Here is a 26,430-nt window from a genome sequence, read left to right as displayed (position 1 = left end):
GTTGTCCCTGTTGCTGGGTGGCCCTTTCATCCTTCTTTCCTGCTAAGCACTTCCGGCAATCAGGTCTGGGTGGGAGATCACTAAGGCAGAACTATTCATCCTTCCTTTGTCCCTGTCACCTCCCTCCCCTGCCTACTGGCAGAGTACCTGTCCTGCGTCACAGGGACAGAGACCCGATTGTTTTCCTTTAGCCGCGTCCTCCTGGTGCCTCTCTCCTCAGGTCACCCGTAGTGGTCTGGTGGGCAAGCCGGTGCGGGGCCAGCCAGCCTGCTGCAGAGAGCGCCGGCCCTCCAGTCTTACCCGCCCCCGACTTGCCCAGCCCTACTCCACTCTGCTTCCCCTGAGATGCCCTGGGGCCCTGCTGAGGGCCACTTGGCAAGGCTTTCTGTCTCGAGAGAAGCTTACTCTGTTGAGGTTCTTACTGTTTGGGGAGTGGCTGACATTGGTGGGGCTGCAGGGTGCCTTGTTGCTTTCGAGTACATCTGTGGGACAGTCCCAGACTTCTGCCATGTGTGTTCTGGCGCTTTCCTGTATTTCCTCCTGTATCATGCTTTCCCTGCATTGAGGCCAGAGGCCTCACACAAAAAGCCTAGACACGGACTTGCTGTTCATCCTTGAGCGGACACTCATCTCGCTCAGCATTACCTGAGATGGGCATGGTTTCCAGTCAGCGTGCAGGCTTCACCACCCTGCGGTGCTGCTGCCGGTGGGAGCTCCTTGGGGCTGTGCCGCCGCCTCCTGTGGCCCTGGCTGTGGCAGAGGAAGGTGGGCGGGTGCTCTTGAAACTGAGTGGGGACCCCTTCCTCCCTGTGCTGCCCTTGCTGGGGCAGGACTGCTCTGGCCTCTGAGAATGTGGTGCGGGGAGGGCCCCATCCGAGACAGGCTTAGGCAGGGGGCTGGTTAGTTCCTTGGAGGTGGTGGTTCTTTGGAGACCCTGGCACAGGAGAGGCCGTTTCTGACGATCTGAAATCCTGTCAGGAGGAGGTGCTTTCAAGCCAGGGCTGTTCCTCTGGGAACCATGTCTCCTTGAAGAAGGGTGCTCTGTGACCTGGCAGGCCTCTCTACACTTCAGTGCTTGGGTTTTTAAAATGGTAATTCCAGCCCTGTATGGGGCATATTCTACCCAAAGGCAGGTTTTTAAGTATTGGAGTACAGTGTACATATAGAGAAGCATGCCCATTACAAGGTCCGGCTGGGTGAACGTTCACATGCCTGGGGTACCCGTGCCGCCAGCACCTAGCTCCTTGAGGTAAACATCTGTGGGGTGCCGTCCTGGGTGCCCCACCCTCATGTCCTCCATGCCTGCTGGTGCTCAGTACTGTACATCCAGTGGCCAGAGGACTGAAAGCAGCCTTGGTCCCCCTGCTGTGAGTCTTTGCCAGCGAGCCTGAGCTTGTTCGGGGCCAGGGACACTCTGGAGACCACTCTCCCCACACCCTCCCTTCCCAGCCCCGCGCCAAGCTGGGCGCCGGGGCCCGGATGAGGCCTGCCACAGGGCTCAGGAGGCCCGCTCCTCCGAACGCCCCTGTGCTCTGAGCAGCTGCAGAGATTCAGGGTGGAGCGCGGTGCACGGGGCCCAGGCAGCCCCTGTTTCCTTCTGAGGCTGGGGCTTCCCTGGGGTTAAGGAGCATCATGAAGGACCTCATGCTGGCACACAGATGGCTGCTAGGTCTCCATAACCGATCTGTAAGTTTTCTCAGTCTTGGAAGGACATGTTGGGAACGGCAAATTATAAAGATGGACCTTAAAACGTTGCCAGGTCAATGCAGAGCCCCAGGAAGTGCAAATTTCTGAGAAATTGATTGGGAATTTCCAGTAGCAAAGAGACAAGTGAGAGCATCCTTTCTCAGATGCTTGGTTTCAAGGTGTGTGTGTGTGTGTGTGTGTGTGTGCGTGTGCGCGCGTGCGCGCGCACTGCCTGCGTGCTCTGTGGCTCAGCGCATCCCTTGTGCTGCCTGCAAGCTCCCCCCGTGCTGTGTTCCAGCCAGAGGAGCCAGACCTAGTGCTCACGGCAGGGACAGTGGAGGCAGGAGCCTGTGCCTGCGTTGCTGGTCACCTGGGGCCCTCCCCCTCTCGTTACACGGAGCATGGTAGCCCCGGCCACAGGCCTCACCTCCCACCTGGCTCCTGTGGGTGGTGGGGTTGCCTGGCATGGTCTCCGCTTTCTCAGTCTGCCGAGGGTCTCACAGTGTCACCAGGGAGGAGAGGACCGCCGTCCCTCCCCCCGTCCCCTCAGGCTGCTCGGGGTTTCGTTTTCTTCCTAGTTGTGGCTGGCGGGCCTTTTGGGGGTGCTAACACGAGCCGTGGGTGCTGGGGCCCCTTACGATACCGCATCTCCAGTAGCGCCCACTCTCCTGTGCACCCCATCGGCCCCCACACCCAGCAGGCTTGCGACAGCTGTGTTTTGTCTCTCCTCTCCTCTCTGTCACTGCTTTCATTAGGTCCTCTTTGGCCCGGCCAAAAGCTGCCAGTGACCTAGTACAGCTGGCCAGGGCTTGGGCCAGCCAGCCAGCCGCCAGGCCTGCTGTGGCAGCAAACGGATAGGTCTCCTCTCTAGGGAGTTGTTCCCAGCCTCAGCTGGACGTTAGAAGCATGAGGGGACTTTTTAGTAATTCTGATGCCCAAGCCCCACCCCAGAAAATTTAAATCTGAGTCTCTGGGCAGGGAACCTCCATTTAAGGATCTTCCCAGGTGATTCCTTTATTCAGCAAAAGTTGAAAACCATTGCTTTAAGCTCTGATTGCTTTAAGCTCTAAGACCTTAAAGTTTAAGACCGCTCGCCTTCTTTCCAGCCTCTCCCGTGGGGTCTGGTCCCCGAGAGCCTCTTCTAGCTGCTTCAGACCCCAGTACTGGGGGTGAGCAGAAGGGAGCTGCAGGTGGGGCTTGGTGAATGTTATGGCCCCAACAGCTGCGTGGCTTTTAGTCCATCTGTAGCAAACAGCAGCTTGTTTTCTCTGGATCTACCTGGCAGGCCTTTGGGCAGGAGAGCAGTCAAACCCCGTAGCACCGCAGCACTCCCTGCCTCCCTGGCTGAGGCAGACTTGCAGGGGCGGCAGCAGCTGAAGTCCAGAGCTGGGATGTGGGAATCTCCATATAAGGCACCGTCGCTCCCCCGGCCTGCTGCCTTCCTGCCAGCCCTTGCCGCCTCTCCGGAGCAGCTCCCTCCCACCTGCCCTGGTCTCTGGCTAGGCTGGAAGGGCAGCTTCTGCCAGGAGGTGCCTTTCGCCCTCTGTGTCTCCTCCTTCCTCTGGTGCCCCCTCCTTAGCGTGCCCTGGCAGAGGGGCTCAGGAGCCATGCTGGAGGCAGAAAGTGTGCGATAGTGTCTGCTCCCTCACTGGGCTCTTAGGTTCTTCTCCCTGCAGAGAGTCCAGGTGGTGCGTGAAAGGAAGCACGTGCCCTCGGACACCAGTGGAGTCTGCACAGCCGAAGGCAAGAGGAACATGCACGTGGTGCACGTGGTGCGTGGTGCGTGGGCGCCATGCGCTAGCTGGTGAAGTGGCCCCCGTGGAGCATTGATTTACAGTTCCGAGCCACTGTGCTGTGCTGGGATGGGGTTGAGGGGTACGGGCAAGCGAAGGGAGAGGCTAGAGTGATCCGTGTGGTCTTGGGTTAAAGTTGGGGGCACCAGTATGTTTAGCTTAAGAGAGACATGCGAGGAGGGAGAGAGAGATAGATGGAGAGGGATAGATAGATAGGTGGGGGGAGGGGAGTGGATGTAGATGTGTGACTGTACATAGGTTATATGCGCATGTATTTCTTTGTTCTGTCAGCTGAGAAGGCCTAGAGGCAGCAGCATCCCAATAGCCATGAGCATCCCTAGCACCTAGGTGTTGATTTCTAATTCTGTTCTCTGATGAAAGGGACCAGGGGTCCTTGGAGAAACGGCCGGCTCTAGGACCAGGGCAGGTACACACAAGCTGAGCCTGGGGCACCTTGTCATGCCAGACAGTGGGACATGCACACGCTGGTGGGGCACGTCCAGGAGACACGGGGCCACGTGATCAAGGCCAGAACAGCTTGAGCAACAAAATAATAGTGTGGTATTGGATTATAATTTACACTATAAAATAGGTACCGTGAGTCAGGAATGAGTGAATGAAGAAGTAAGTGGGGGACAAGACACAAAATCTCCTGTGCAGAAGGATTCCAGGCAATCTGTGTGGCGACTCCGCCCTCAAAGAGGTGGCGCTCACCCCCCACTCCTTACGTGTGGGCCGCTCACAGCGACGTCCCTCCTGGGAGGACAGTGTGGACAGGGGGCAACAGTGACGAACGCAGCCTCAGCCGGGCACTCAGGGTCAGCGTTGACAGTGGAAGGTCCTGCGCCCTGGACGTGATGTGGGGAGAACTGCGCTGCCCCTCTGCGGTCTCCTCCCCAGACCCACAACCCCGGTGTAACCATGAGGCAACACCCCAACTGAGGGACCTTCCACCACACACCTGGCGGTCGGTGTTACCACGAATAAGGCAAGTCTGAGAAAGTGTTACAGCGGAGAGGAGCTAAGGTGACGCGACAACTGCACATCCTGTGGGGTCTGGGACAGAAAAGGACGTGAGGAGAATCTAGGGAAATGTGAGTAAAGGATGGACTCCAGTTAACCGTCCCGGATCAGTATTGGTTCCATGACTGTGATGAACATACCACACTGATGTGAGATATTACTAGGAAGGGGAACCGAGAGCTCTCTGCTGTCTTCACAGCTTTCTGTAAACCTAAATGTATCCTAGAATTAGAAGTTCATTTTAAAAATAAAAAGGAAGAAGCAGTACCAAAGAAACTGGGAGAAAGAGGAGGTTTCTCCAGGCCAGGCAGCTGGGAAGGGCCGGGAAATGCAGTGCCTCTGGAGCTGCCCTTGGAGGGCAGCTGGAGGAAGGGGGTACCCTGACCACTGGCAGGGAAGCCCGGGCTGGTGTCCAGTGCAGGACGGGGGGCTCAGGTCATGGGAGCAAAGCCGGAAGGTGGGTGGGCTCAGGTCACAGTCGGAAAGTACCACGGGCTTCGCTCATCCCCTGCTGCCCTGGGCACCTGCTGCTGTGACCTGGTGTCGGGAGGCCAGTGACGGTGGTGAGTCTGAGGCTGCACTGGGAACGGCTGTTGAGGCGTAAACTAGCACCTTCTCAGGACTCCTTGTACTTTAGTTACTAGACTCTCCTTCAGACTCTTTGCCTGATTAAATCAGGGCAGCAGGACCGGAACGGGGCTTGAGGCTTACTCATCCATTGGCACCGGGAGGACTGGCGCCTTCCCACCTTTCCACGCGTGGGCATGGCGGGTCCCCCTCGTCCTCTGTCCTCACTCCCACTTCACTCCCCACCGTGGCCCTTCACTGCCACCTCACACATTATTGACTCCGTCCATCTGACTTGTTTGACTCTGAGACCGCACAGTCAGCTCGGTGAGGACAGAGATGGTGGTCAGTTCTGTTTGTCGCTGCGTCCCCAGTGCCCACAGTGGAGCCCGGCACAGAGTAGGTGCTCGGCGAGTTCCTCCTGAGCGGCAAATGCTGTTGGGAGCGGCGCTTTGCCTTTATCTACAGTGGAGGTGGTGCCAGCCCCAGGTTTATGGGGACAAAATGTCCATTTATCAAGGGACCCCTTAGCGTCTGCATGTCCTCGGCTCCAGCTGAGCTCCACACCTGCGGCTTCTGCCCCTGAGCCTGGCTCTTCCCTGGGCCTTGCCAGACCAGCCTGGTCCTGGGCCACAAGAGGCCTTTTAGACTTGGCTCCTGCATTCCCGGCCTCCTTCCCTCCTCCCCGTAGGCTCTGCTCATGCCTTTACTGCAGTGCTGAACTCACCGTGGTGGTGCTGTGTCCCCGGGGCCTGGCGTCCCGTGTGGATGCTTGTCGAGTGGATGCTTTCAGAGACGAGGCCCTGTCCTGTGTCCCCAGCCCCTCCGCCCCAGCCCTCCTCCTCTAGGCTCAGCAGCCTGGGCGCCTTCAGTCTGCTCCTGTGGGACTCATCTCAGGAGCCTGTCTGCACCGCTTGCCACTCCTATGAACCAAGTTCTGTTTATCTCTGGTCTTTGTCGAGTCCTGACTTAAGCGCGTCCCATCCCTGAAACACCCTCCACTGGAGCAAGGTGGCCTCCTCGGGCTGCGGCTGCGGAGCCTGGAGCGGCGTTTCAGAGCAGCACATGGGGGCTGAGGGGTGAAGGGGGGACAGCTGCTGGCTGTGTGAGCTGCAGCGTCCTGCCCCGCCCCCATCCCACACATTTCTGTCAGGGGCGCCAACACTAGCCTTTCTACTCCCCCCTTGCCACGTCCTTCCCCTGGCTCCAGGAAGCCACCTGGTGGCCCTGGGCTTCATGGTGCTGCCCATGGGCCGTGTGACCCCTGTGGGTCTGTGCTCCCTTGGGCCGTGTGACCCCTTGTGGGTCTGCTTCCTTGCCCACTGGATACCTGATGTCTCAGGCCTCCTGCTCTGATGGATGTGAGTCTTTGCCAGAAGGAAACTGTCTCTGCTGAGAAGTGATAGGGCTGGGGACAGGGACACTGGCTCCATCTCCTTTACATCTCAGAAGAAAGTGGAGTTCAAGTCCCTTTCTTGATGTGTGTCCTCCTCAGCCCCCCAGCTCTGCCCCTCGGGACTGTTTCTGCTCTGTCTTGCGCCCCTTTCCTGCCGCACTCCTGCCCCAGCAAGGCTCTGCTCTCAGCCCTGAGCTGCCTCTGAGAGGCCTTTCCAGCTCCAACAGAGAGATGGTCCTTGGGTTCTCTGTCCCTCCAGCTCCCCTGATCTTTAGGTACCATCGTATGGGGGACCTCTCCCAGAGTTGCTGCCAGAACTGTCTTGTGCCCCAGGGGTGGCCGTAGCAAAGGCTGTGGTTGGCAGCTTGCTTTCTTCATGAAGCCAGCTGGTGACCTTGCCTTCCAGCCAGCTGCTGACCTCCGTCCTCTGCTGTCTCTGCCTTTCCTGCTCCTGCCTGTCTGAGTCCCGTCGCTTGTGTCATTAGCCTAAAAGGGTCCATTATCTATGAAGGCGGGGGATAGAATTGCCCGTGAAAAGTAGCTGGAATATAAGCCAAGTGCAGAAAAGAAAAGAAATTCAGTTCTTGAGTTTAGCATCTTGTCCAGGGTCAGAGCCACAGTCAAGCGGTCTCCCTCTCCTGGTCCCCCCTCCGCAGCAGACCACGTCCTCGGGCCCTGCAGGCTGTGGCCGCCTCGGGCCCCTTTGTTCCAGTCCTACCAGCAGGCCTGCCCTCTGGCTTCCGTGGGCCAGACCCTGCTCGTCCCTGTCGGGTGACCTGAGCGCTCGCTTTCTCCTCCACACGGCCTCTGCTGGGGTTCTGTGAGCGCGTCGCCTCCCCAGGCGCTCCCAGCCCCATACCTGCTGTCCTTGTATTCCTGTCACTTACCCCTACTTGAAATGGGATCGTTCTTTGTTCTTTTTATTTCCCTTCATCACCACGAGAGTAAAGTGAACTTTTATAAAGGTGACATTCTGTCTGTCCTGTTCTTACCTCTGTCCCTGGCACAAAGCAGGGGCTCGGTAAACACCTGTTGTCTGAATCCAGACTTTTGCCTGTGCGTTCTAAGGTGACCCTGGGGTCTTTCAGGCAGGCCTCAAGGGCTTCTCCTCTCTCTCCCTCAGTAGATGTGATTATAACTGTCAAGTGGATCTGGTCAGAACCCAGAACTTAGGCAGGTGTGAGTACAGCACCAGGTGTGAGTCAGGCAGGCAAGGACGTATTTCCTCCAGCAGTGTCCTCGGTCGGCTCCCAAAGACTGCCGCAAGTCTCCAGGAGCAGAGGTCGATACGAGGGACACTGTGCAGGCCCGCAGAAGAACGGGGATAGGGGTGTGGGTGCCGGGCGGGAACCGGGCAAGGCAAAATGTAAAGGTCGGCTTTAGTGGTTCTGCTGATGGGGAAGGAGACTGATTTACTTCAAGGGCTGGAGCTAAGGAAGTGAGCCTCCTGGCCCTGGGGTGGACCCGGCCATTGTGCTCAGCTGCCCCAGTCCTGTTGAAGTCAGAAGGCTCACCTGTCCTGGTTGCTCTTTCGTACGTAATTTGTGCCTGAGGTCACCACACCTTCCAGGAAGATAGTTCTTACGTCGTCCAGGTCTGGCTGAGGTGTGGGGCACTGACCCCTGTACGAGAGGGGGGCAGCAGGGTCCCGGGCCCTGTGCTGCCTGTGTGGGGTGCTTCTCCCGCCCCGGGACGAGGATTGGGAATGGGGAAAGGTAGGGGCTGGGGGTGAGAGGGTTGAGGTCCGCGCCCGTTGTTCTGTTCTGTGCATGTTGGGGAGGGCCTCACAGGAGGCCACTGTGCGTTGGGTGACTTGGCTGGGCTCCATCCATAGAACGACCACTTCCACTCAGGGAGCCTGTTGGCCTAAATGCAGTGTTTCTTTTTGCCTCTTTCCCTGCGTCGGTTACTGCCGTGCGTGTTTTCACTCCCAAGGTGGGAATCCAAGTTGGCCTGGGCACTGTTTCTTGGGGTATATGTATGTGTGTGTACGCGTGTGTGTTCAGATACAGATAACATAAAACTTACCATCTTGAGCATTTTCAAGTGTGCAGCTCAGTGGCATTAAATACATCACACTGTTGTGTAACTATCACCATCATCCATCTTTGGAATTTTTCGTCTTCCCAGATTGAAACTCCATACCAGTTAAACACTAATATTTGTCCTTTTGTGTCTCGTGTATTTCACTTAACATAATGTTTTCAAGGTTCATCCATTTTGTAGCACGTGTCAGAATTTCAGTCCTTCTTTTAAAATATATTTATTTATTTTTGGCTGCGTTGGGTCTTTGTTGCTGCACGTGGGCTTTCTCTAGTTGCGGCGAGCGGGGGCTACTCTTTGTTGTGGTGTGCGGGCTTCTCATTGCGGTGGCTTCTCTTTGTTGGGGAGCACAGGCTCTAGGCCCACGGGCTTCAGTAGTTGCGGCACGCAGGCTCAGTAGGTGTGGTTCTTGGGCTCTAGAGCGCAGGCTCAGTAGTTGTGGTGCACAGGCTTAGTTGCTTCACGGCATGTGGGATCCTCCTGGACCAGGGCTCAAACCCCTGTCCCCTGCATTGGCAGGCAGAGTCTTAACCACTGTGCCATCAGGGATGTCCCATTTATTCCTTTTTATAATGAATAATATTCCATTGTTTGGATAAACCATGCTTTGTTTATCTCAGTGGACACTTGGGTTGTTTCTACCTTTGGGCTCCTGTGAATAATGTTGCTATGTATGTGGGTGTGCAAATACCTGAGTTCCTGCTTTCAGTTCTTCTGGGTATATACCTAGAAGTGGAATTACTAGATGATAAGATGAGTCTATGTTTGATTTTCTGAGGAACTGCCAGACTGTTTTCCACAGTGGCAGCACCATTTTCTCTTCCACCAGCAACGCACGATGGGTTCCAGTTTTTCCACATCCTTGTCAACACTCATTACTTTCAGCTTTTTTAAAAAAATTATAACCATCCTAATAGGTGCAAAGTGGTATCTCATTGTGTTTTTTTGTTTGTTTGTTTGTTTGTTTTGCGGTACGCGGGCCTCTCACTGTTGCGGCCTCTCCCGTTGCGGAGCACAGGCTCCGGACGCGCAGGCTCAGCGGTCATGGCTCACGGGCCTAGCTGCTCCGCGGCATGTGGGATCTTCCCGGCCCAGGGCTCGAACCCGTGTCCCCTGCACCGGCAGGCGGACTCCCAACCACTGCGCCACCAGGGAAGCCCCTTTAGCTCATTTATTAATTGTCCGTGTTTTTGCTGTTGAGTTGTAAGGGTTCTTTATGTATTCTGGATATTAATCCTTTATCAGATATGTGATTTGCAAATGTTTTCTTCCATTCTGTGGGTTGCCTTTTTACTCTCTTCATTGTGTTCTTAGATGCACAGAAGTTTCTAATTTTGATGGAGTCCAGCTTATTTTTTTTGTTGCCTGTGCTTTTGGTGTCACGTCCGAGAAGTCATTGTCAAATCCACTGTTATAAAGCTGTTGTCCTTGGTCTTCTTCTAAGAGGTTTATAGTTTCTGCTTTTACATTTGGGTGTTTGATCCAGTGAGTCAGCTGTCATGTGTGGTATAGCAGGCACCTGGCTCTTGTGCAGTGCTGTTGCCGTGCTGGCTGCGTGGGGAGAGCTGTCCTTCCCTGCGCTCCCAGCCCCATCTGAGGAGTAGGTGGGCCTTGGCCAGGAGCCTGAGGGCTGCCCAGCCAGCAGCCAGTCCTGCCCCGCAGGTGTGGGAAGGAACTTCCTGGCATCGGCAGCAAGTGGAAAGGGTCCTTGTGTTTTTTTTCTTCCTTAAGAAATAAGTTTCGCTGACCCTACCAATGCCCCATGAAGGCAAGGAGTTTGCTGGTCGACAAAGCCCAGAACGGGTCATCACCACCATCTCCCCCAGACCACGGCACTTGTGCGACGTTGGGCTCCTCGGCCCTCTCCTCTTCCAACAGCTGCCAGGCTGCCGCCCCAGCGGGCCTGTCCTGCGTCCTGTGGGCCCCTCTGTGCTGAGTCCATGGAGGCCCACGCTACCCCTGGGTGGGCCCAGGGCCGGATCTTGGAAGGGGGCCTCCTGGGGACGGGAGCAGCTGCTCATGTGTCGTCTCCAGCAGACGCGTGTCGTCAGAGCCGGGAGACTGAAGTTGGCCCTCAGGCTGCTCCACTGAGCTGCCCTGCTCTTCCTGCGGTTGAGGCCATGCAGAGGTAGCTGAGGAGCCGGGCACCTGGGCTTCAGTCCACCTGCCGCCCTGGGCCTCTGTCACCTTCCAGGCCTGGGCTGGAGGCCATGGGCGAGGAGTGCTCCTCCCGCAGGACCCTGACTGGGGCCAGGACTAGCTGGCCGCAAGCCCTCCTTGTTATTTTCCACGTTTGCGCAGTGTTTTGTTTTGTTTATAGGTATACAAGTCATTGTCTTTTAGTGTATTCGCAGGGTTGTGTATGACCATCACCACAGTCTAATCTGAGAACTGTTTTCACCGCCCCCTCCAAAGAAGCTCTGCACTCCTCAGCTGTCACCTTCAGTCCTCCCCAGCCTTGTCGTCCTTCTGTCTCTCTGTGTACTCTGGACATGTGTTGTAGATGAGATCATTGCAGTGTCACCACCCCATCTCTTGCAACTTGCTACAGTTCTGGACCCAGGGCTGGTGGCCACAGAGCAGGGCCCTGGGCTCCTGGAGGCGGGGTTCCCTTTCTGGGCCCTGCATCTCCCTCCAGCTAACTCCTCTCCCTCAGGCTCCTCAGCTGTGGAGGACTTGTCACTGTGGCCTTTGCACTTGTGTCCCCTGCTGTCTGCTTAACAAACATGAGATTTGGTAAGATTGGGTATTCCTATTTTATAAATAAAGTGTAACTTCTTTACAAACAAGGCATAAATATTTATGCAATATAAACTTAGACGGGTTGGTTTGTTTCGTCTGTCATTAGAAAATGTGTACTGAAGCTCATTTTGGGCAGTGCCAGCGTAGGTATGTGGAGGAGAATCCAGTTAGTTTTATCCAGGCCCGTGCGTGGACCAGGGACTACACACAGGGCCCTCCCCTCCAGAGGGGACAGGGCGACCATCCTGGCGGTGAGGGAGGTAAGGCAGGCGCTTCCGGCAGGGAATGGCCGTGCAAGAGGTGACCTGTTCAGCGAGTGGCCGCAGTTGCCTAGACCTGCGGGCAGGGACAGGAGGGGAGGCCGGAGTGGTCAAGGACCTCAGACTCGGGGCGGAGGGCTTGGGCCCAAGGCTGTAGGAGCAGCTGAGGTGAGGAGGTCTGGCGAGGCCTGGGCTCTTCCCGGGGAGCTGGCCGAGGAGCCGAAGCCACAGAGCCGCCACTGAACAGACCCCAGGCTCGGGGCTCCCACCTTCCTGACTTGATTCGAGGGGGATGCAGCCCTCACAGCTGGACCCCCTGCTCCAGGGAGCCCACGGGGAGGAGGGCGGGGATGCTGCACCGGGGAGGGGGTCGGTGCTGGGCAGAGGGCAGAGGCCTGCCTCCCCGCACCTTCCCCCAGCTCCCCCTGCAGAGTGTGGCTGGGGAACCAGAGCTAGATCTTCCCCAGGGCCTTAAGATGGGGGCTGACGAGGCACGGAGGATAGGCGTGAGCTGCTCGCCACCCTCGGGTAAACCCCTTGGCGTGGCCCGTCATTTTTAAGAGCCATTTGTTGGTCACCTTAGGGCCAGCAGGCAGGAGGCCAGGCTTTCCCTCCCGTCTCAGGGACAGGATGAGGCCTGGAGGTCCCTCCCGCCCAGCAGGTCAGCTCTCTCCCTTCACCCCGTGGCCCCCTCTGTGCCCCAGGGTAGGAGGCACACGTGGCCAACACTTGCATCCCTTCTTCCCATGGCAGCACTCAGGGGAAATGCAGTGACTTAACGTCTCCTCTCCGGGTCATAAGGTGACTCCATGTTTAACTTTTTGAGGAACTTCCACACTGTTTTCCACAGCAGCTACTCCATTTTACATCTGGAGTGGGCATACTGTTACTCCCACTTTATACCTGTGGAAACTGAGGCTCACAATGTACAAGTTGCCCAAGGTCACAGAGGTGGTGGTGGCACAGTTAGGATTCTGGTCCAAGGCTGGCGCTCCTCTTGGCCAGTGGGTTCTGGAAACCTAAGGCCCAGAGTCTAGCTTAGCCCCTCCAATCTCTGCGGGGAGGAGGGGGCTGGGAGTGAGGTCGGTGTTTGGCACCAGCACTCCCTCCTGTCCTGGGGTGATGGGCGGTCAGGTGGCAGGTCCCCTGTGCCATAGCCCCTAGCCTGGCTGGCCAGGGCAGTGAGTTGGAGCAGGCAGGTTCACACTGGAGATCTAAGGGGCAGGGAGGGTGCAGAGTCAGGGCTCCCTGGGAGGAGGTCAGGTGACAGCAAGGACACAGACCCGACGCCTGGGGACTGGCAGTGAGACTGTGGGCACAGCTTGGCCTGGGCTGCTCTGCAGGATGGCTGTGAGCCCCCTGTGGACCACGACGTGGAACGTGGGGGAAGCTCACAGCACGACTGGGCACAGCTGGCTGCTGGCAACAAGAGGAACGGGAGGAAGGAAGTTCTGCTGGGCGGGCACCTCCTGTAGCCTCTTGTCCACCCCCACTGCTCCGGGGCCCTGGCCAAGATTGGCAGAGGCCTCTCTGAGCTGCTGGGTCCGGGCAGGGGCTTGGCTCACTCCGGGTCCTGGTGGGATCGTGATCTCATGGGTGCGCCTCAAGACCCCTTTTCCAAGAGTCTTTACAGTTTCCTTGGGGAACCTGGGCTTTGGGGATATTCATCTGGAGAGTGCTGGCTGCTGGGCTGGACTGTGGCCTGGGTGGCGCTTGGGGTGGTCACCAGCGCTGCCTCTTGAGAGAAGGACTCATGGTGCGCTAGGCTTGGGGCTCTGTGGACAGCTTGGCGGGAGTGGGAAGAGCCAGGAGACGGCCTCTGTGAGCCTGACCAGCACCTGCTTCTCCAGGGACGTGGGGCTCTGGGGGCGCCTGCAACTGGGTGAGGTGCTCCCCAGGACCACCTCGCTTCTGTAGAGGACTCAGGTCCCACCTCCTCAATCCCAAAGAAAGGATGTGGGCTCTGCTTGGACCGGGCTTGAGTGGCCTAAGCAAGCTAGGACCTCAGACGGTGGGCGGGGTTGGGTTCCCTTGAGAAGTACCTTCCGCCCTTGAGAGTGCTTCTTTGCCCTTGGCTTCTGTGGGTCTCCATTTTCCCCTCTGACTAGGGGAGTGAGGGGTAAAATGGCGGATTCCCATCCCATCTGAGTCTCGCCTTCGAGCTGCCTCCCCTCTGGGTCTGTAAGCACAGCTGCCTGGTGGGACGGTCCTGCTGAAAGGTCTCAAGGGCCCTTCTCTGTGTTTCTGTCCAACTTTCCTCTTCTTTTTCTCAGGCTCTCAGAAGCTCACTGCTTCCCAAACTTCCAGGATCCGGCAAGAAATGGACAAGGGCTGTTTTCCCTGAATGGCACCTGCTTGGGCCAAGGGTGGGGGTGAGGCTGCTGCTCAGGAGTGTCCTGAGTGGGCCTCTTGTGAGCCAGCGAGCAGACGACAGGCAGGAAAGCTGGCTTCTCGGTAGAGTGTGGTCACATCCCCAGACAGAGGCCCTTGTCTTGTGCTCTCCTGCTTGGCCACCTCATTCTTAGAGGATCTTCAGCCCTGTCGCAGCTCTGCCATCTTAGCTGGTGCAGTGTGGAAGCCAGAGGAGGATCAGAGGCCCCCAGATGGCTGGAGGGCCGTCCAGTGACATTGCCGGGTGAGGACTGAACCCATAACTTGGCAACACAGCCGCATCGGTTGGCCTTCCGACAGCCATTCCTTTTTTGGAAAGTGAAATGAGCAAAGCTAGGTGATGCCCAGCCTTGGAGAAGGCCTGGATTCCTAACCTCTTGAATTGCAGGATGAGGGCCGGGAGCTTGCTGGACTGGGCTGGTTTCTCTTCTGACAGTGCCAGGGGTGAGGGCTGCATTACAGCCTAGGTACTCGCCCTGGCTCTCCCAGCACCAGGGCTGCCTAGCCAGGAAACAGGTTGTTATATGGAGTGTGCTCTCTTCTCTCCCCAATGCTGAGCATGCAGGTGGGTGTGCTCTGCTCCTGGACAGAGGTGGGGCGGGTCAGACCTCAGCCTGGGACTCCCTGGAGACCCTTGGTTGAGTCTGCCCGAGCTGTGAGTGCGAGAGATGCAGTTGAAGGCAGAGCAGTGAAGGGGCAGGTGCGGGTGATGGGAGCGGTCAGTGAGCGCGCAGCGGTGTGCGGGTGCTGCCTCTTCCCCTGGGTGGCGCTGTGGAGACCCCGAAGGAGCCGTCACGGGCAGGTCCCTGTGAACCTGGACTGGTTTGCCAGTTCTCCCTTCTGTTGATGACCGCTGTTTACTCTCTGCTCCTTCTCCTGCTTGTGTAACAGGATTAGATAATGCCCGCCTTGTGGTAAGCCACATTTAAGGAAGCAGGAAAGAGGTTGTAACTGGAAGATCCTGACACAGAGGTGGTAAAGAAACTTCCATGTCCTTCAGCCCTAGCTTGTTATGTTTTTGCCTTTCATTGGCCTTTCTGAAAGCTTTTCCGGAAGGAGGTAGAGCCTTCGTGTCAGGGAGAGGTTGCCAGAAGTCTCATGGTGCAGTTGGTGAGTGAGTCCTGTGACCACACGGAGCTGCAGGGCCGGCAGGGAAACCTCACCTGGGAACCTACTCACTGTGCAGAAGGGGCCAGTGAGCAGCTTGGTACCCCGAGCCCTGGAGCAGTGGTCTCTAAAGAGGAACGTGTGCCTCCAGGGGGCCCACTACGTGGTCTAGTGAGAAGGAAACTCTAGAACTTTTGATGATGTCTTTTATGGTTCCCATTGAACTTACCTGTGTGTATTGTGTGTGTAACAGACGGGTAACTCTTCAGGGCCGTGCGCCTGTGCCGGCAGCATGGTGGATGAAGGAGGAAGAGCCCCTCTGCTCCTGTCCGGCTCTCTCAGGAAAGGAGTGCACCAGGCGCGCCTGTGCTTTCAGCTCGTGCCTTACTCCTCGTGGCATCAGGGTCCTCCCTGAGGACCTGCCTCATAGAGGCTGTGTGCCTTGTCAGGGCCAGTGGGGATTGAGTGTTCCCGCCTGCGGGAGTCTGGCTCCAGAGAGGGCAGAGGTCGCCACCCAGAGACGGTTCCGAAGGGCACTGGCACGATGCCAGGGAAGGCCCAGTGTTAGACCCTCTGAAGGGAGCAGGGGCTGGGGCCAGGGCAGGAAGTGGGGGAAGACACACTCATCCGGGGTGGGGAACCCAGGCCACCTCCCTTGTCCGCTGCTCCCAAGGGACCCCCTCTGCTTGGTTGAGGACAACCCACCCAAGCTCCCTTTCCCAGCTCAAGGGCCGTCCAGGAGCCCCCAGGAGAGATGCTACCAGGTCACTTCACTCAACAAGGGCACTAGGCTTGGCGTGGGTGTGGCCCCTTCTCATGTCCCCACCTGGGGGGCAGTTCGGAGACGGGACACACTTTGAATACACAGCAAGGGTGCATGCTATTTCCCCGTTGTGGGCTCACGGCCGGCCCTCCTGCCCTGCCACCTCCATTCTGAGCTGGGCCCAAGGAGGACAGGCTGATCCCAGAGGCCCCCCACAGAAAGGCTTCTGGGAGCCAGGGAGCTTAGTCCTTCCCCTGCGGTGGCCCAGCAAGCCCGCGGCCACGTCAGGGCCAGAACTCGGGGAACCCAGTGCCCCCTTGGGTCTGGCTCCTGGGGTCGGGCCCCAGTGGATAAGAAGGGAGGTGGCGGTGGGTCAGAAGAGCTCGGGGCCCCCCTCCTCTGCTGGCAGGTGGGAGGGAGGGAGCACGGACGAGGCAGCCCCTAGTCCAGCAGCCACCATTGCCTTTTCTCCCTGCTGCTCCTCCAGGACCTGGGAAGCGCCGAGCACTTGGGGAGGGCTCCGTGGGGCAGCTGGGGGAGCTGGCAGCTGCCCTGGAGGTGGAGGTGGGAGTCGGAGCTGGGGCTCGTCTCCCTGTGAGAGCCCTCAGCGGGGTCTTTGCACCTGGTGTGGTGGCAGCCATGGCCACCTGCCTCCCCCCCCATAAGCCTCCTCATGTTTGGGGGAGGTCCTCACCCTTCCCCTCAGTAGGAACTTCTTAAAACCATCTTTTCTCATTTCTGGGTTTCTCTCCCTGATATCAATGTCTAATAGCCTAGCTGATAGAAAAGAGGGGGGAAGTTGTTATTTGTTCTGGCCCTGGCCAGGCAGCCTGGCAGTGCTCCTCATGGGCAGCCCTGGAGGTGGCCTGCCTGCCCCACAGCCCGCCATCAAAATGTGCTTCTCTCTGGCCCCCTCTTGCCTCTAAAAGTAACCTTGCTATTTTGAAACCACCTCCTCCGGAGCTTTTCTCCCTGCTTTCCTGGATCAGTCACCCTCTGAGACCAGGCTCCTGGCTGCCTCTGTCGTCCCAGCTGTCTTAAAGGAGTGTCTCCTGCCTGTCCCCACCCCCCAGCCCCCCGCCCTCCTCCAGGACTAGCTGGGATGTTGTTCTCCAGTGGGAAGGAATGTCCAGCTGGATATCCTCTGAGAAGAGCAGGCCTGTCACCGCTCCTCCCTGGAGATGGGTCAGTGGGAAGGCGGGCTGTGAGGGCCGGGCCGAGGCAGCGCACACCCTGTCCTCTGCTGTAATCAGCTGTCTGCACAGCTGTGAGAGGTCCAGGTGACTGAGGAGAAGCACAGAGGGTCAGAAAGGACCGTGGGATGCAGGGACACTCCCTGCTGCCTTCCTCTGCCCCCAGAGTGACTGACTCCCTGCCCCATCTTCTTCCTCTCGCAGCCCACAACCCTCCCTCAGGGCACCATCAACATGAACCAGTGCACAGACGTGGTGGATGGGGAGGGCCGCACGGGCCAGAAGTTCTCCCTGTGTATTCTGACCCCCGAGAAGGAGCACTTCATCCGGGCAGAGACCAAGGAGATCATCAGCGGGTGAGTTCGCTCTGCACGTCTTGGGAAGAGGGGCTCCCGCCTGCCAGCAGCTCCTTGGACCAGGACTCTTAGGCACGACAGCTGGCGTTGCCCTCACTTTCTGCTCCGTGTGTCTCCTCTTCTGAGTCCCTCTCTTCACCCACACTGGCCTCACCCTCCACCCACCTTTGCTTCATCCCCATGTCCACACACTCGCCAGGCTGCCCCTGCATGTCCTGCTCCCCCAGCGGCCTCCCTCTGCTGGCGCTGGCGCATCTTCCCAGCCTCTCTCTGGGCTCTGCGCTCCATTCTCACTGCGCTCCAACCATCTATCGCTCAGCCACGAGGGGCTCAGTTTCCAGAGCTCATCCGACCTCGCCTCCCTCCTGCCTGAAAGCCCCTGGGGCCCTTCTCAGCCCCGCAGCCTTTGCCCCCACCGCCCTGTCCCTCCTCGCTGAGCTGCTTGTCACCGCACGCCCCCTGCTGCCTCTCCCCAGCTCCTCGCCTTCGTTCCCGCCCTCCCCTCGGTCTGCAGTGACCCTCTGTCCCCAAAGCTGTGACGTCTCTGGGAAGCCCTCCACTGCGACGCGTGTGGCTCCATCAGCTGGCGCTCATAAAGGGCGGGGCTTGTCCGAGTGGAGGAGGCCTGTGTCTCCCTCGTGTGCCCCGTGCCTGCCTATGGGAGTCACCGCAGGGTGACCGCACGCACTGCCTTCCTCAGCCGAGGGGAAGGGACAGAGTTCTGGGTCACCTGCTCCCCCAGCATGCCTTGGCAAGAGGCTTGGGGAAGCCCTAGGAAGTAGAGGGGCCCAGATTTTCAGGCAGCCAATAGGCCAGCGGGCTGAGCTCTGTGCTCTGAGCCCTGCCACATCTGCCTTCTGGGAGCCCTGCTCCTGGGGCACCTGCCACCAGTCCTGTGCACCCAGCCACACACGGTACGTGACACGGTATGTGACATGGTACATGACAGCGAGCAGGTACCCCGGCCCTGCCGGGAGCTTGGGTGCTGGGTTATGCAGAATCCCGTCGTCCTTTAAGGTGAAAATGAAAAAGTGAACCAGAGGGGTTGGGGGACTGGGCTGATTATTACAGCACAGAAGACAGAGAATTAGAATGTCAGATACTTTGCTTTCAACAGATTGAAGGCTGCTGAGAGCCCTGGCCTGGGGTTCAGGGCTTCAGCTGCAGCCTGCCCAAGGCTGCTGAGTGAGAAAGTGAGAGTGTGGCCAGGAGACCCTGTTCTTGCTGAGGTGGGCGTGGAGCAGAGGCCAGACTCGTGCTGCCAAGGGGCTCAGAGGCCCCCTCCGGGGTGCCAGCTCACCCCAAGTCCTCTTCTCCTGGGCAGAGGCAGGTTTGCGTTTCTGACTCTAGGGCCTAACAGAAGGACCACTTTCACTGCTTCTCCTTAATCCTCGTCTTAGAACCTTGTGGTTTAAGAGTGTAAAGGGTTTTACAAGCCCTCGTTCTGCGGTTGGGAGACTGAGGTCCAGGACATGAAGGGAGCCTAGTCACTCCAGGCGTGAGTGACAGCATGGAGCCATTTGCACGTCCTGGTTCACACTTGCTGCCATGGCCTTGTCTGGCAGGCACGCCTGGCCGAGGTTCCATTGCCCAACTGGATTCCTTGAGGAGATCTGTTCCCCGCCACTTGGGAGCTGGGTCCTAGGGAGGGGTCTGGGTGACGTTGGATGGGAAAGGGGTGTCTGAGGTCCCCAGGATAACAGGGAGCATGTGAGCTGGGGCCCAGGTCAGTGATGTAGTGGCGTGCCATGTGGTCTCTGGCCTCTCTGATGGGACCCTCCGTCAGGCACTTGGCAGGGTCCTCGGCTCAGTCCCTGAGCCCCTTTCCCACAGTCACTCCTATATGCATGTACAGGGCCTGCCATTCCTGTGCAGCGTGGGTAGACAAGGTCATTAGCGGGTGAGATACCAGCTGTGTGTCCTGGGGGTCCTGAGGCTGGAGCCTAGTGTCGTGGCTTGGTGGCAGACCCAGAGCCGGAGCCAGTTACTTGACACTCTTCCCCTCCCCTCATCCTGGGCTGGGCCTCGCTGCTTCCTGCCCAGTGCGAGGGCTCCTGCAACCCTGGGGACAGACTGTGTCTGCATCTTCTCTCCCTCCTCTGCCCTGCCCTTGGCCTCCTGGGTCTGAGCGCCTGGCAAGGCTCCTTGCTGGGTAACCTCATCTGTGGGCTCTGGGGCCCCCACATGGGTCCCTGAAGAGGTGCTGACTTCAAGGGAGAGGAGTAGAGAACAGTCCCTTCTGCCTTCTTTCCGGGGTCTTCTCTGAATGGAGACCCCCGGATGGCCAGAGGCAGCCGCGTCTGTCCCAGAGCTGATGGCGAGAGTCTCTTTCCCTGTCCCCTCACAGCAGGAGGTGCCGCTCCACCTGGCTCTTCAGAGGAGGTGAGATTTGGCAGGAGTTGGCAAGGGGGCTCTTCAGTGCCTCTGGCGGGGCTGGGTCCCAGCTGCCCCTCCTCTCCATACCGCTGCCTTTGAGCTCTGCCCTCAGAGTTGAGGGGCCCCTCTACTGTGTCCCTGGCGCCCACATTCACCACCAGCCGCGTGTGTTCGTTCCCTGCACTCATCTCTTTCCTGGGTGTATTTTAATGTCTGTAACCCATCTGCGTAGCACCAGACACATGCTGCTGGGCTGCTGTGAGGAACCCCAGTACGGGGGACACGGCCCATTGTCTGTGCCTGGACTGGGCATCCCCCAGCCTCTGGCCACGGCACCGCTGAGTGGGGCAGGCCGGGCCCACCCTCGCCCTGTGCTCCATCCCTGAGTCTCCGGGGGCTCCACTTAGTCAGCAGCGTAGCCGCGGGGCAGATCTTCTCTCCTTTCCCGTGAGGCCCTGTCCTGCGAGGTGCACAGGTTTGCCCAGCTCATTAGTGTTGCCATTCAAGAGCGACTGGGCCAGCGTGCAGAGGCTCCGGGCACCCCGAAGGCTCTGCCCCTCCCTGCCACGGCCCCCGCTCCTGGGGCCCTGCGGGATGAGGTGACTTTGCCGGGCAGTCTCTCCTCCCCTCCCCTCCCTTCCCCGGTAAAGCTTGAAGAGGGGCCCTCAGCAGGCGTGGTTCCTTGGTGTGAACTTCCCAGAGGAAATTCAGCCCCCGTGGCAGGCTAGAAAGCAGGTCTCTTAACCCCACAAGCACGCGAACTCCTTAGGTTACCTGAAGGAAGGCCTTGGAGAGTGCTCGTCTGCTGCTGTGCAGATTCAGCCGTGGCCTCCTTTCTTGCTTTGAGGACCACAGGCGCAGGACCTGTGCGTCAGGTCTGCACAGTGCAGGGATTGTTCATTCTCTCAGCAAACTGAGAATGCCCTGCTCTTGCTGGGCTGGGCCTTACCTCGGATGCTGGGATGCCCCACACCCAATCCTGCTCTCCCAGCTGACAGCTGTCAGCAGCACAACCAGCACAGCCCCCTAGGCTGTCCCAGAAGCCGGCTATGACCAGCCTCCACCCCTCCCCGCTCCCCCTCAAATGAAAGAAGCACCTCTGAGAACTAAAGGCCAGAGCCCTTCTCCCTGCCCCAGGCTTGGGGTGCCGGTCATCGCTACAGCCAGGGCCCTGACCGTGCAGACCCTGCCTTGTACAGCAGCTCAGCCAGCGCCACCAGGTCGTCAGCCTAGGCTGGCAGCAGGCCCAACACGGACCCTGGAGTTCTGGGAAGAAGTGGCCCAGTGTCTCCTGCAGTACCTTCCCCTGTGGAGAAAGCACTGGGGCTGCCCTTCGCCACCACACCTCCTTCTTTCCCCTTCCTCCAACCTTCCCAGCTATTACGAAGCTCCAGTGAGGCAAGCAGTGGTCATGTCACGGCCTAATCCAGCCCCTGGCGTCAGAGACCAGGAGACAGAAGCCCAGAGGCCTGGGAGCCACCTGGGGTCATGGTTTGGGGGTGGCAGAGCCAGATCTGAATCCAAGCCTCCTGCCTCATTCCCTGTTCTTCCCACGCTGCCCCGTGGCCTTCCCTGCTGCTGGTCCAGCATGTGGGCCCTGGTATGGGTCCCTGGGCAGCTCTGCTGGGCCTTCCCGAAAACCGAGGTGCCCAGCGCCCTCCCTGTGCAAGTCGGGCCCAGAGGTGAGCGAATGAGTCTGGGAGGTCAGATGCGCAGCCCCCAGAAGTGACCCGCTGTGGGGAAGTTCAGTAGCAGAGTCCCGGGTTCCTTCCTCGAGTGGAGTCCAGGCCCCAGAGAAAGGTCAGTAGTAGAAACAGTGCCGAGTCCTTGGCAGGGGCCTGCGGTCAGGCCTCCCGCCGCACCAGCGTGGAGCCCGCCCCATCTCCAGGCCTGAAGGGCCTCCCCGCCTGCGCTCTGGTCATCGTGGGGTCAGCGCCTGGGAGTGGCCTCGGCTCAGTCTGTGCTCGTCCCGGCTGCGCTGCTGGGTTTCCTGCCCTGGCAGTGACAGCTCTGATCTGAGTGGTGCTCTGCCTTGCTCTGGTGCCTGGAGGCTGGGTGGGCACCGGCGGGGTCCTGGTCCCTGAGAGCAGGGTCTGACTGGCGCTCCCCCCTCCTCTTTCCCCAGCTGGCTGGAGATGCTCACGGTCTATCCCAGGACCAACAAGCAGAACCAGAAGAAGAAGCGGAAGGTGGAGCCCCCCACACCACAGGTGAGGGCGGGGCTGCCAGCTGGCATCCCCTTGGTGGAGCTGGGGCAAAGAGAGTGCGCCCTAGGAGGTTGGGGGGCTTCAGTACCCAGCCTAGAATAGGGCGCAAGGGAAAGGGGTCACGTCAGGGATGAGGTGGCCATCAGCCCTGGGGTCCTTTCCTTCCTTCTGTTGGTCTGTGAGCTGCACACTCCTCTCCGAGCCACAAGGCAGGACCCCTACTGGGAGGGGGTGGCCTGCTGTGGAGCTGCCCCCAGAGGCATCCACCCTGCAGGCAGGGGGTTCGCAGCAGTAGCACAGTGCGTGTCCCTCCCCCTGACCGTCCTGCCAGCTGCTGGGGACCCGGGAGGAAAGGTTTCAGCTCAGCTCCACTTCCCACACAGAGATGATTCTGCAGACAGCAGGCTGAACAGGGGGGCTGGGCAGGGGGGTCCTAGAGTGTCCCAGCCAAGTGAGGGGCTCTTGAGGGGCCCCACTTATGCTCTGGGTTGACCATAAATGGAAAACACTGGCACTGGCCTTGATTTTGTGCCTCTGCCTCAGATCCCATGAGACCAGAGTGGGAGGTGGCTGGGGTGGTCCCACCAGGTCCAGCCCTTCCGTCCCTGGCTGGCCTGTAGGGGCTCAGGGCACTGGAGGGATTCAGGGACTCAGTGAGCTGATTTGCAGAATGGGCCTGTTGAAGTCTAGTTCTCGGCTACCCGTGTGTGTGGAAGGAAGTACTGGGCCCGTCCTGGGTGCTCAGTGCAGTTGACCCTGGAACACATGGGCTTGAGCTCTGTGGGCCCACTTTATGTGGGTTGTTTTCAATAGTAAATCCTGCAGGACTACACGGTCCGCGGTTGGTTGGAGCCACGGACATGGAGGAACCGCAGATACAGAGAGCCGACTCTAAGTCGTGCTGGATATTTGACCGCTCAGAGGGGGCAGCGCTCCAACCCCTGCTTGTTCAAAGGGCCAACTGTACATGTGATTCCTTTCCTCTCTGCCCCAAACTTTCCTGTTGCTCAGTTGTCTTGCCTGATTGAGCCTCACAGCACCCCTGAGAGTGAACAGGATGGTGATCGGGGGTCCCGTGAGCATCTCACAAGCCCCAGAGCCTGACAGCCCTCCCGTGGAGAACCTGGCTACCCTCTGGGGCTCATCAGTCCCTGCTGGCTCCTCTGGGCTTCCCTGGGTGACAGAGGTCTGGGCAGGAGAGGGAGGTGTGTGCTGGCCCGGTCCCCTTTCTCCTGCACGCCCCCTCAGACTCCCCTGGCCACGCCTGCTCTGGGCTGCTGCACAGGCCCTCCTGCTGATGGAGTGTGGCCCCGGCCTGCTCTCAGCCGATGGTCCTTGTCTGCCTTCTGCCCACCCTCCCCGAAGGGTCCCAGGCCAGCATCCCCCTGGAAGGTAGTGTCCCTGGCAGGAAGTCGGCAAAATGGAATTGCACGCGTTCCTAGAGACAGAAGGTGGAGCTTCCTGCTGGGGAACAGCAGACACACAGGCAAATCCCCCAAAGCTTCCTGATTTGAGAGAAAACCCCAGGCGGAATAAGGGTGTTTAGAGTTCCATCGCGTTTCCATAGCGATGCCTTGGAAACAGTGTTGGAGCAGAGCTCCTGCCTCCAAATAAGGCAAATACACATACAGAAGGCACTTTCAACCAGGCCGGGGAATTTGGTTGTGTCCCTGCTTCCCAGTTGTCCCTTCCCCTGTGACATCCTCTCCCCGCAAATGCTGCTTCACATTTTGGGTTGGTAGCAGGAGCCATGTGATTGCAGGGTGGGGAGATCACCCTCTTCCCTGAGGGTCTCTTAGAGCCCAGGGTACTGAGGTCCCAGCCTCCTCTGCTCGACCTACGGCAGGCAGGGTGTCTCTTCCTTCTGCCCTGGCTCCCCTGAGCATCCCATTCAAGGCTGCTGATTTCTGGAACCTGTGAGCCTTCATCAGGGACAACCCCCTGTCAGTCAGTCTCGTGGAGGGCTGTGGGGCCTGTCCAGAGGAGACTTGGGTCCGGGGGGCGGGGGAGGGTCTCTGGACAGGCCTCCCCTCCGCAGCCCAAGATGCAGCTGTGGGAAAAGCCTAATGCCTTAGGGGCCCCCATAGAGACAAGAACCCAAGACCCCATACCTAGCCTTTTTCTCATGGCCCTGGAGTTTGGGATCAAACCAGCTGGGGGCTGGAGGTGTCCCTTTGCTGCACCCCACGCTCTAGGAACTCAGGCGGGCAGGGGAGCCCGGAGTCCTGTTTCGAGGAGGGTGTCGAGGCATTTGGGAGCTGGGGCCTTGGAGCGTGCAGGCACCCCTCAGGCATGAGGGGGGATGAGGATCGGGCTGTGGGGGAGAGCAGACTCCTCTCTGCCGGGGGCGGGGGTCCCAGCAGAGCCCAGCGCAGTGGGGGCGACAGGCTGGCCCTGACCAGAGTCTCCGAGGCTGGAGCCTGAGAGGCACAGGCTCCCGGGAGCTGCTGCTTGCTCAGGCTGTTTGAGGAAAGACTTCCTGGTAACGAGGTGCCTGGAGAGGAGGAGTGACCATCCACTCAGGGTGTAACCAGCGGCCCTTGCCTCCCTCTCCCCAAAGCCCAGAGCTGGGACTCGGGTGAGGCCAGGGGCCATGTGTCTCCCAGCCCCGTGTGCAGGCCAGGGGCTGGATCCTCTGTCTCCCTACCTGCTCGGGCTCTTGGCCCTTGCTTCTTGGCGTTTCTTCAAAGACCCATAAAACAGCAGACCTTTCTCCATGAGTGAGGCCCCACGTCAGGTCCAGGGCCCGGCCCACCTCAGGCCCATACATGTGCTGTCAGCTGCCACCTCTTCTCAGGTATCTTATTTTCCACTTGGGTGCTTGCTGCCGTACCCACTCTGGGTCAGGACCCTCCTTCTCACTGGGTCCCTGCTCAGTTTCCATGCCCTGGAGGTAGAAAGCAAGGCTTTCTGTGAAACCCCCTCCAGAGGGGCCTGCTTAGCATGTGGAGGCTTCAGAGGTCCCTTGACTGGGGCCTGCCTTCCTGCCCTGCTTCCTCTTTCGTCTCTGCTTTGAAAACCCTTTCTGAGCAGCCAAACAGCACAGACTTTATTATGGCACTGACAGCCCTGGACGTGCAGCTGTCCCAGCCACACAGAGACAGCACCTGGGAGCCTGGGTGTCCCCTCTTTCCTCTCACACAGGCACCAGGGATCTGTGTTGGCGTGCGCCCCGGCACCCTCCCTCCCGTGATGGTGACGCCTGGGGGGTGGGGGTGGTGCCGTGTGGCCCTGGCCCAGCCCCTGCGAAGTCTGCTGTCCACCCAGTTGCGCTGGAGAGAAGCGACTTTACTTAGAAACTAGCCCCTCTCCTGCAAGCCACGGTGGCTTTGTTCCTGCCGGTAGACTGCCCTCCTGTCCCTGCTGACTCGGTGAGGCTTGGCATAGAGGCAGGAGAAAGCAGGGCTACCAAAAGGAGAAAAAAAGCTCCCTGTGGGCCTTGGCCGCCGTCCAGAGAACCCCAGGGCCCCTGTTCTCTGGGGTGGGTCCCCAGAAGTGGGAGCCTGGGAGGGATCTGTGGGTGCAACCAGCCCTGTGCAGGTTGGGGGCCCAGGCCCAGGAGGCAGGTCTGGGAGCGCTTGGTGCTGGGAAATGTGTTCCTTAAGCTCCCAGTCACTGCCCCTTGCATGTCAGGCCTGGAATTTCCTCTGCCTCTTGAGGATCCTTGCAAGCCCACTCCCTACCCAGTGCTGGGCTCACCCCGGGCATCAGAGAGGGGTGTGCATGTGCCAGGGTGCTACACTCATGGCGTGGGGCTGAGAGCACTGGCAGGAAGGGCCTTCCATCATGGGCACAGCGCCGCCCCTCCCCCTCAACCCTTTTTGGCGGCCTCTGTCTCCCTTGGTTGTCTCCCTTGGTCCAGCCTCCCCTCCACAGAGGGGACAGATGCACCGAGCAAGGTCTTCAGGTCACCCCCGCCCAGCTCTGCAGGAGGAATCTCAGTGCCACCCTGGGCCCAGCAGAGCCACGCCCAGCCTCTGAGCACAAACCTCAGGTTGTTGGGAGGGGGCAGGGCAGCGGCACCCAGAACGGCTTCTGCTTAGGAAAGCGTCACCGCTGGGGTGTGGAGCAGGGGCCCCAGGGCCAGGCTTCCTCGGGTCATTGGAGCTGGTTCTGTTTTAGTCTCAGGAAACTGTCAGAAACCACACCATGTTCTTCCAAGTCCACTTCTTCCGTGGTGGGTCAGAGCTCTCGGGAATCTCCAGCTGGGGAGTCAGGTCTGCTAATGGCTCTGCCTGAATGGGCGGTCAGGTGTATCCTGGGTCTGTGGGAAGAGTCATCCTGGCTTTATCCCATCCCAGGAAGCCTGAGATCCTTGCAGAGCTAAGGAAACTTTGGACCTGGTGAAATGCCTGTCTCTCACTTTGGGACACAGGGTGCCTGGGCTTCTTGGTGGCTCCTCAGGGGTGCCCGTACAACGTGAAGCCCCCTCTTGGGCCTTTCTCCTGCTCCCGGGGTGCCTGGTGGTGGAAAGTGCTCAGAGCCCCACTCTGCCTCTTACTGGCCGGGCGAGCGTGGGCTGCCGCC

The 26,430-nt window shown here is 59.1% G+C and overlaps 1 protein-coding gene across 11 annotated transcripts in view; it reads left to right on the top strand.

Annotated features, from left to right (window-relative positions):
• MPRIP (myosin phosphatase Rho interacting protein) overlaps positions 1-26,430 on the top strand; it is a 133,207-nt gene that overhangs the window by 61,479 nt on the left and 45,298 nt on the right. For all 11 annotated transcript variants that reach the window (XR_009560266.1, XR_009560265.1, XM_060290205.1 and 8 more), the window contains exons 4-5: positions 17,169-17,320; positions 21,822-21,906. Coding sequence is in view for 9 of the 11 variants with exons in the window: in XM_060290205.1 (XP_060146188.1) it covers positions 17,169-17,320; positions 21,822-21,906 (237 nt within the window). In the remaining 2 variants the exon portion in view is untranslated. The remainder of the gene's footprint in view (positions 1-17,168; positions 17,321-21,821; positions 21,907-26,430) is intronic.

The sequence above is a fragment of the Globicephala melas genome, chromosome 20, assembly GCF_963455315.2.
Source record: "Globicephala melas chromosome 20, mGloMel1.2, whole genome shotgun sequence".
NCBI classification, from domain to species: domain Eukaryota; kingdom Metazoa; phylum Chordata; class Mammalia; order Artiodactyla; family Delphinidae; genus Globicephala; species Globicephala melas.
Note: the sequence above shows the minus strand (reverse complement) of the source record. Positions and strands in the feature narration are given on the sequence as shown.